A 10,110-nucleotide genomic window follows, 5' to 3' on the forward strand; every position below is an offset into this window, starting at 1 on the left:
ACGATGAAAAGTAATCTAAGCTTAATTAATCCATCATTAGCAAATGTTTACTGTAGCAACACATTGTCAAATCATGGACTAATTAGGCTTAATAGATTCGTCTCGCCGTTTAGCCTCCACTCATGTAATGGGTTTTGTAAAAAATCTACGTTTAATACTCCTAATTAATATCTAAATATTCGATGTGACTGGTGCTAAAAATAAGCTCGAGGAACCAAACCAGACCTATGTATCCAAACGGGACCTGATCAAGCAAAGCGAGTAAACATACTTTTTTATTCTCTCACCTTGGCAATGCTAGGCAAGAGAACCAAGCAGATCCTGTACCCACGGGGCGCAGGGATGCACCACTCATCACTTCATCAGTCATCACACCAGTCGCCTATAAAACTCCCTATGCCGCCAACGAAATGCCCTTTTTGCCCCTCCAATAATTTTCGCATCACCCGTCGTCGACTCGCCTCCCGCACGCCCGCCCGCCCGCCCCTGTCCTCTCCCACAGCGTCCCCTCGTAGGCTCGCCTCTCCCCGATCCGCCCAGATCTCGCCGGGATCCGCCGCGTCTCGCCTGGACTTCGCCTTCGGAACTCGCTGCTCCGTCCGGGCGGGCAGCCAGGAGGGGTCGTTCTTTCCCGGGGGGCGGCGGATCCGTGCTTTTGTCGGAGGCGGTTCGGCGGGGTCGCGTCGCGTCACGTTTGTGGTCCTGGTTGTGGCGCCGTCGGCGAGGTGTGATTCGGAAGGGACTTGTGGTCGACGGAGCTGAGACACGGCATGGACTACGGGGGGGCCGTGGACAGCAGTGGTGAGTGTGGTGGATTCTGCCCCTAGGGTTAGGGTTTGTTGCTTGATTGTCAATTTTCGGGATTATAATGTGTTAACTCCCTGGAGGAATTGGTGGGAAATTTTTGTTAGTTGTGGAGGACGATGTCGTTTCTTGCAGAATTTTATGGTGTAGGATTGTGCGCCATTTTCTTTTTTGAGATTTGTGTTATTTTGTTATGTAATTGGGTGAAATTGATTGTGGCGGTTATTTCCCACGACGACTTTAGGTCGTGAAATTATGCAGGTTGTTCAGGTAAGAAGACATGAACTGTTTGCATATTATTGGGTTTGTGGCTCTGTCAAGTGTCAGAGGTATTCCTTCTGTCATTATGCAAAGCCTCAAGTAGAGGATTGTATTTGGTTGTTAGTTTTAAATATTTTAAAGTTTAAGCATTGAACATTAAGTACAAGATAAATAAAAGGTGTCTCTGTTGCTTGCTGGAAATTTTTTGTTGCAATCCTGTGTTTATTTAATTTTTGAGAAGTTTATCACAGAATGTACAATGCTCTGTAAAGTTATTTTTAGAGTTTTGCAGTAACTGTGTGGAAAATTACCCCTCGCAAAACAAATTGCTAGAATGGAAGGTTGCATAGTCACTGAGTTTTATATAGGTTAATGTTATGGTTCTGATAATATCTTTGAAATGTGAAAGTTTTCCCTCTGTTAGTAAGGACATGGAGATATACGCTCAGGCAACATGATCAGGCATATAGAATGGATAGTTCTGACATCTATCTCAAATTATTATTCATGTGCACACCCAAAAAATTGCACAGTGAAATATCTAAGAGATAATCGTTTACAAGATAACCTACAGAATCCTTGTTTTGTGTTGATGTTATTATTGGCAAAATTAATAATTCATAAGACGGTTATGGCTTGGTTCTCTACTAAGGATATATAACATTCTGTGTACATGGATACATTGCCCTCTCAATGGCACCTAGTCCATGGGATGGTGCCTTCGCTCAAATCTTGGTCTAACTTTAGAATAACTTCAGATTTCCTTGCCACATGCTGTTTCTTTTTCCTGGAATTTTGATGTAAAACATAACCTTGCATAAAAGTTTCTCATGGTGGATATGTGGTAAGGTGCATCCTATTTGATATTTAGTTGAGTTCTGGTGAAGGAAAAAGAGATACGATGATACGGTAATCAAGTGGCTCAGATGTGGTGATCTACTGTATATAGTAGCTTGGTTCCTAGGTTTTAACTTCTTTCTCATGCCCTCCTCACAAGTTGCCCTTAGAAGTGTAACTAACAGGCAGCATACCCATGTTCATGCCCATTTACCCATTGGGGCAGCATTCAAAGAACGTGACTTTAGGCATAAAAGTTGAAACATTCGAACCTCTATTAGGTTATACCTGTGGGTAAAGGTTTATCAGGCTACAATGCCATCCCTAGTTCGGATTCATCCAGTTCCCTGATGGAAGCAACAACATGCCAAGCACCCACATAAGCCCCACTGTATGGAAGTCTATCATCTGCTCCTTGCTGCCTAGCTGGCAAGGTGATGCTGTTATAATGCTCAGTTAACAGAGCCTAACATCAGGTGCACTTTATGCAAAGACGTTGTCAAAGTGTCTTAACATGATTTGAGATTATTTTTTAAATATTTTGTTCCAGCTTTGATTGGGCACTAGCATTGCTTTGAATTACCTTAACTCAATAATGTTTCATATAATGAGTTTTATGTTTAACAAATTTATGTATTTCCAAAGTTCAAATTTAGTATTTGTTTTCTTCCATGCAACTTGCTGATCTGATTTGCAGAACTTCACATGAATGGTGAAAAAGCAAGTGATTTGCATAACTTCTTCCATGCAACTGGCTGGCTTGTTTGGCACAGCTCAAGCTCTGCGATCCATGCAGTATTTGGATTTTGTTGGATGAAATAAAGTAGATAGAATAATAGCAAAAAATGCTCAACAAAAGATACCTTCAATGTGCCCACAACTCTAGATCCAAGAACTTCTGGAGCTAGGGATTACAAACTTCACAAATTCTTGGAGTTTGAGCTGTGCTAAACAGGCCCAGTTTAAAAGCTACATGAGTAAAAAGGATTGTACCATTCTCTATGTATGAGGTACGGATAACATACGGAATAGATAAATAATTTGAAATATTAAAATCTTATGAATCTCATTTTGTGATTGCAATCAATTATGTTGCAATTGCTGTTCCTGTTATTTCCATGGACTGAATAGTTTCACTTTCACCTATTGTTATGGGATAAGGGCTTTCATGTACCAAAAACTTTTCTTGCTTTCCCTCCACCATTAGTTGGACAGGGTTGCAGTTGGTGATTTGAAGTGCAACATGGTAGTAACTTGAAACATCTGTGTTGTCTTCCCCTCATCTCTCTTTAACTTGCAATATCTGTCATTGCTGTGGCGCATCAGTAAGGTGTATTATCTTCCTTTGTTAGGCTTCAGAGCATTTATAGTGCCATTACCGAACCAAAGAATCAGGAAATCTGCGCATATGGTATTGTGCCCACTGCCCCCACGAAACCAAGGTATTAGGAATGCCGTCCAAAAAAAAGCAAAGGAATTAGGAAATGCAATACTACAGATGGATGTATTGTGTACTGCTGGTGACTCAAATAAAGTAGGGAATTTGGGCATGTGCTTCTGAATAACTGTGCATATGTTATTACCACTGGCAACGGTCGTGATAGTATTGTTACAAGCAGAGTACACCTTTCCACTGACAGCTGCCACTTTCCTTAATACATAGTGTTGGGGTAGAACTATGATGGGATTAGTCAGTTACTACCATCTGCATGCTTGCCAAAAGAAAAAGAAAAAGAGCCAAAATGGCCAATGCAAATCACTATCTGTAGGTAGGGAGTAATGCAACACTAGCCTTAAGCCTCCTTATGTTTTTGGAAGCTGGGAAGCGTACAAGTCACACTCTGCCATGAGCTCGGAGCATGGAAAATTGAAATAGAGGCGAGATTTTGTAAATTAACAAGAAACATTGTTATAGCATTATTGCTTCAAATGGCGACGTTTATGAATGAAAAAATTCATATGTTGAGAATATATTTTGGGATTGTTTCGCACAGGTTCCTGCCGGTGACAGGCTGGGAACGGGTACCTGCCCGCCGGTTTGAACCAAGGTAACAACATTTTAGAAAAGCTTGCTCAGAAATTTGGCATTGGTTACAGGAACCGATGATGATCTTCCACCATCATATCAGAACAGCAGAGGTATGAAAGGCAGTGGACGCATGACTGGTAATGGAAGAGATACTATTGCTGCTGGTCCATATACTAGAGTTCAACCACAGACAGATATGGAAACACAAATACATCAACTTGAGCAAGAAGCATATTGTTCAGTTCTTCGAGCATTCAAGGCTCAGTCTGATGCTATAACATGGGTATACACGTCTGTGCCAATCTTCATGTTATTAATTTACTCAGGCTGGCCCACATTTCATAGATTGACCTTATAAAAGTTTCAATATATTGTCTCAGGAAAAGGAAAGTCTCATTACTGAGCTTAGGAAGGAGCTACGAGTATCTGACAAAGAACATAGGGAGTTGCTAAACAGAGTTAATAGTGATGATATTATCCGAAGAATAAGGTATTGTCTAACAGATGAGTGTACATCTTAACTGTGCAATACCCTCTTTGCCTCCTTTTCTCCTCTCTTTCTCACCTCTGGTGTTCTTCTCTTTAGGGAATGGAGAGAGTCAACAGGTGGGCTTCAGATGAATTCGGTTAATAATGCTCAGCGTTTGCATGACCCCATGCCCAGTCCTACCACCTCCGCTCGCAAGAGGCAAAAGATATCTCAACCCATTCCCTCTGCATCTGTACCTGCACCATCTGCTATGCATTCACAGCCTTTAGCTGCACCAATGCAACCATCATCCTCAGGAGCAAAGAAGGCAGCCCCACCTGGCACAAAAGTGAAAAAGACCAAACCAGTAAGTGATGGTTGAAAAATCTTCAGATAATTTTGTGCTTGTAATGTTTGTAACATGATGTGGATTGTTTTGTGGATAATTAATTGTGCTTGAAGGGCCAGAAGATACCTGTTGGCCCTGCAGTCAAACCTATGCCAACTTCTACTGGTCCTAGTGGGCGGGGACCAGCTATCAATAGAAATACTTCTGCTGGCCTTCCTCCTGAAGGACCACAATTAAATCCGTTAATTGGCCGTAAAGTCATGACTCGGTGGCCTGATGATAATAGTTTTTATGAAGCTGTCATAACTGATTATGATGCAGCAAAGGTACGTCTTATTTCTAAGGGGTCACATTTTTCACTTGGTTCATATAATTAATCAAGTCACTCTGATTAACTGTAGGATCTCTATGCACTGGTTTATGACATGAATACAGCACATGAGACATGGGAGTGGGTTGATTTTAAGGAGGTAATTATTCGTTATTGTCAATGAAGCAAAGTCTATGTTCAGTCCCTTGACTCTTGACTCTGTTTGACTTGTTCTCATGCTCAAAACCTGATAAAATATGTAATTCAACTGTCAAAACTGGTGTAAACTATGTCCTAAGGTTAGTTTTGTGGGTGGTTTTAGGTGATGTGGCAGACACATCACCAGTTTTTACAGTGTGACATCCACATCACCAGCTTTTACAGTGTGACATCCACATCACCACTTCTGTGGTACTCTTGCATCTCCACGTGGATGATTTGGCTGCCTTATCACCCAAAAGCACCCACAAAATGGCCTTGCAAGATAATTTGCACTGGTTTTGAGAGTCAAGAAACATGTCTTTATCTCGTTTTGACTGAGGGTTGACTGGGGGCGGGGGGGTGTCAGTGGGACCAAAAGTAAATTTCTTTGTGAATGATCTGCAAATATCTGATAACTATGATATAGTATCCAAAAGCAACAAGAGTGTACCTCTTTGACATGGGACATACTGGTTCCCGAAATCCTTTATGCCAATGACACGTGGAATCCAGTTGGTAAAAGCTAAAATGCATGTTTTCATTGGCTTTTTTTGGGTCCACAGCTACACTCACTACTAGAGTTAGAAAATTTGTAACTTTTGATCCTAAGATTTGATTCAAGGATACAGTGTAGCAAGCCACCCACCCATATTTGTGTTCTGCCATCCACTCATGGATGCAATATTTTGTCCAACTATGCCCAAGTTACAATTATTGTTTTGGCTGCCATCCATAGCTTACCTGATGAGCATGAGATATCAAATTTCTTGATTTGCTTAAGCTACATACCCAGTGATTGGGATCTTCTTGTTATATATCACAATCGTATTTCCTGAGAAAAAAATGTACTTGTTCTCAACTGAAAATTCTCATTGAAGTGTCAGATATGCTTTGATTAAGTTGTAATTGTCTCATAGTTTCAAAACTGGACTGGACCAGCCATACAATTGAGAAAATTCAAGAACCCATGGCTGGTCTCGATTTTGTTTCCTTGAAACGTCATGTTAGTTAGAAAACTGGCTAAACTATTATGTTAATGAACTGGTTATTCAAGGACTATAAATGGACTAATGGAGGACACCCATCATAATAGAATTAAGAGTAGAGCTTCACAGTATCATTAACAGCTGAGCACTTTTCTTGAACAATTTCAATAGTTATAAGCAACAAGCAAAAGGCCTACACTGTAATCTATGCGTGATATTCCTTTATCTTTGCTGCAGATGGCACCTGAGGATGTAAGATGGGAAGGTGAGGAGCCTGATTTAAACCTTCTAGGTCGTGGTGCTCCCATTCATGGCATTAAGAAGTCAACCAGTCGTGGTGGCCACATGTCAGGTGCTGGAAGGGGTAGGGGGCCCCAAAAGAACTCATTTAAGAAAGATTATCCACCTTCACAAAACGGTGTTGGGAAGAAGAGTTCGGACTACATAGAGATTCTTCATACAGAGACACTCATAAAGGAGGTTTGTTTGGAAGGAACTCAGCTTATTGTTTCAGAACCCTACCAAATTGTCCTTTTCTCATGATGATCTGCCCATTTAGGTGGAGCGGGTTTTTACTGCAGGCAACCCTGACCCCCTTGAGATGGAGAGGGCCAAGAAAGTGCTAAAGGTAAACAAAGACATGCCAAATATTATTGAGGTGCCCTTTATCCTGGACTAACAGATGTTCTGGCAGGAGCATGAACAATCATTAATCGATGCAATTGCAAGGCTTGCTGAGGCATCTGATGTTGAGGGTGGTAAGTGTAGTGCATAGTTCCTCTTTTCTCAACCTTATTATAAAATACAACTGTGCTTGGATGAAAAGTTTTCTTGTCTGTGCTCCATGAGGATGAATATAAGCTTTTTAGTCAAATGTGACTGAGTTGAAGTCCTCCCATAAAGTATTTAATATTGACTTTCAACTTTGAATACAAACTTGTAAATCATATAATAATTGGGCTGTGATGGGCTTACAAAATCTTGAAGGGTAAAGCCCATTTAACACTCAACTATCCACTCTGTCCTCTTGAACAAAAGTCTCGCTTGATTTTTCTTCCATGAACTATTTCAACTGGTCCAATTTACCGCCTGTTGAGATTTTTCTTTTTGTCTCTCCACGTAAAAGTTTTATGGGATCAATAGGGCATCATTAAGGCCAAGGCCCCTGGAGGTGCTTCTCCACCGGCTGCACCTGAAGCCCTACCAAATGGCAGGAGGGCAAATGGCTCCGGTGGAGAAGCCTCCCCCAAATCCCGCTGAGAGGAGCCATCAGATGGAGCAGGAGCCAAAAAAAAAAAAAAAGTGGCTCCTTGCGGCTCCCATCCCTGCATGCACAAGGACCAATTGTACCTTGGACCAATTGCCCCTTAAATTTACAGATATTGCGGCCAAAATGCCACTCATCGGAGTGGGCGGCACCACGGTAAGAGAGCGGGGCGCCGGGCCAGAGCATAGTTGGGCAGCGAGGGAGCAGTGCGCCGGGACTGGAGCAGAGTGGGCGGCGAGGGAGTGGTGTGTCGGGGCCGAAGTGAGGCGGGGAGGATGCCGGAGCCCTGGGGTGGGAGTAGGCAGCCTTGTGACGGGGGAGCGGCACGCTGAGCCCGGCCGAGCGGCAGGTCAACGACGGAGCCCTGCTCGGATAAGGATGAAGCGCTGCGCAAGCGTTGGTGACGGGAGGAGATAAGGCCATTAAAAAAAAGACCGATGGAAAAAACACTTAGGGGTGTTTGGATACACCCTGCTAAACTTTAGCACCTGTCACATCGGATATTTGGATACTAATTAGGAGTATTAAATAGTCTAATTACAAAACTAATTGCACAGATGGAGTCTAATTCGTGAGATGAATCTATTAAGCCTAATTAGTTCATGATTTGACAATGTAGTGCTAAAGTAAGCATTTGCTAATGATGGATTAATTAGCCTTAATAGATTCGTCCCGCGAATTAGACTCCATCTATGCAATTAGTTTTGTAACTAGCTCATGTTTAGTCCTAATTAGCATTCGAACATCCGATGTGTCCCTGCTAAAGTTTAGCACATCGTATCCAAACACCCCTCAACGAAAAAAGAGCAAAAATAATATGGTGAAACGAAAAGGACGCGGTAAAGAAAAATATAAGGGTACCTATGTAAATAAAAGAAATTAAATAAAAAGTTAATATAATTACGTGCATTAATCTATTTACTAATCTTTTTTCATTTTATATGAAATCTAGTGAAAAATTCAAAACTCATTTGTACATCGAATTCAAATAGATAAGGGCATATTGGACATTTAACCTCTTATATCTGTAAATGAAAAATAGGAGAAGCCGTTTTGCCTATCAAAATAGCTTCAACCAGAGGAGCCACAGCCGAAGCCCTAAAAAATACAGAAGTATTTTTCATGATTATTTTCATTGGTTAGGATACAAAAGCATGAAATGAAATGATGAAAAATTTTCGGGCTCAAACGGACAAAGTGTTTGCTTAGATCGTAAAAATGAACTTTTTTTACTTATCTTTAATACTGACATGTAGTGGGTCAGTTTAACATGTTCCTTTTTTTTTTCTTTTGATGTCGTTGCAGATGACCATGCACGACCTCTAGAGTATAACCGTGGGTGGAGGAACCAACACGGAGGAAGATATGCAGATGACATGGGAATCGATGGCCTCATGGCTGGAGATGCAGATGCCATGTAAAACCATTGCCAAAATGTACACAATTCCTTGATTAGTTTTTTTTGCCTGTTGTAAAATCCAGACGCTGATTTGTTCTTAGATTTAGCTCTAGATACTTCTGATTCGTTCTAACGAATGAATCGGTTGCTAGGATTGCCACTGTAATTGTTGTGCTTTTGTAGTAGAATTGTACTCAGCTCATGCTTGACAATGTAAATTTAGATTTGGAGCTATTTTTGTTCTGTAGTCTTTTGATAAGAATCACTGAAGACATTTTGGTTTCCAGTCAATTCAGATGAAAGGCCATTCTCGTAGACGGTATAGTTTTATTACACTTCTATTGACCCCGTGATTTATACAATCTTTCGTGTTTGATACCAGTAGGTGCCTTAGTGTGCGGATGCCGACTTTGTAGGATTCCGTCCAATCCTCTCGGAGAGGGGAGTAACTGAACAAGGTCTAATAAACATCAATTGAAGATGGAATAACTTTTCTTCTACTTATTGTTTAATTAATGCTTCTGGTTATTGCACAAATTGGTTAAGGCCTAAGAAATCTGGTTATTGTTTTTGTTTATACCTGGTGATAGTGAAGAGAGAAAGAGAGAAAATGGTTCATTAAAGGAGACTACTCAGTCAAAGATTGATCTTCGCACTCACTGAAGGTTTAGCTCTAAGCGAAACCCTATTATGTCCTCCACAAAACTAAGCTTCCACCGGGAAAATGACAGCGATTGGCCATCGAAGACGATGCTATTTTGGTGGCACCATAGTGACCAACAGGCCACAATCACAATTTCTCTTAAGATATTTGAGCCAAAGCTCTGTCTTGCATTAATGATCATCTGGAGAGGTTGTAAAGTCATATCCCATTGAATGCCAAGGTAAATCCAGCATGCCTCACTGAATGGGCAACTGAAGAAGAGGTGAATGACTGTTTCCTCCAGATTCTCCACACAAAGCACGCAATTGTAGCTGGCCAGATGCATATGTTCTCTTTTCAAAAGATTCCTGGTGTTGAGTCCATCTCTGAGTAGCAGCCAGAAGAACTTATGTTTGCCCTGTGATTCTGATTTCCACATCCATTTGAACAAAGGAGAGGATGGCTTGTTTCCCTGTAGGCATCTATATGCTTTTTTGCTCGTGAATTCAAAAGAACCCCGTATATATTGCTAGATGTCATTGGCTTCAACATCCC

The 10,110-nt window shown here is 41.3% G+C and overlaps 1 protein-coding gene across 2 annotated transcripts; it reads left to right on the top strand.

Annotated features, from left to right (window-relative positions):
- Nucleotides 1-435: 435 nt before the first annotated feature.
- LOC101775989 (protein EMSY-LIKE 3) lies at nucleotides 436-9,229 on the top strand. Of its 2 annotated transcripts, XM_004973164.3 has the most exons (11): nucleotides 456-801; nucleotides 3,897-3,950; nucleotides 4,032-4,214; nucleotides 4,312-4,421; nucleotides 4,518-4,767; nucleotides 4,863-5,075; nucleotides 5,151-5,219; nucleotides 6,484-6,726; nucleotides 6,806-6,874; nucleotides 6,941-7,004; nucleotides 8,819-9,229. In XM_004973164.3, exons 3-11 carry the CDS (start codon nucleotides 4,044-4,046, stop codon nucleotides 8,932-8,934), a joined length of 1,305 nt encoding a protein of 434 aa, XP_004973221.1. In that variant the 5' UTR covers nucleotides 456-801; nucleotides 3,897-3,950; nucleotides 4,032-4,043; the 3' UTR covers nucleotides 8,935-9,229. The 2 variants fall into 2 exon arrangements, with proteins under 2 accessions (XP_004973220.1, XP_004973221.1); XM_004973163.2 differs by lacking the exon at nucleotides 3,897-3,950 and having other exon boundaries at nucleotides 436-801; nucleotides 4,000-4,214.
- The last annotated feature ends 881 nt before the right edge of the window (nucleotides 9,230-10,110 follow it).

This window comes from Setaria italica, chromosome VI (genome assembly GCF_000263155.2).
Source record: "Setaria italica strain Yugu1 chromosome VI, Setaria_italica_v2.0, whole genome shotgun sequence".
Classification (NCBI taxonomy): Eukaryota; Viridiplantae; Streptophyta; class Magnoliopsida; order Poales; family Poaceae; genus Setaria; species Setaria italica.

Coding starts and splice junctions, on each gene's coding strand:
- LOC101775989 (XM_004973163.2), top strand. CDS start 771: ATGGACTACGGGGGGGCCGTGGACAGCAGTG. Junction 4,422..4,517: donor GATATTATCCGAAGAATAAG/GTATTGTCTAAC, acceptor TCTTCTCTTTAG/GGAATGGAGAGAGTCAACAG. Junction 5,076..5,150: donor CTGATTATGATGCAGCAAAG/GTACGTCTTATT, acceptor GATTAACTGTAG/GATCTCTATGCACTGGTTTA.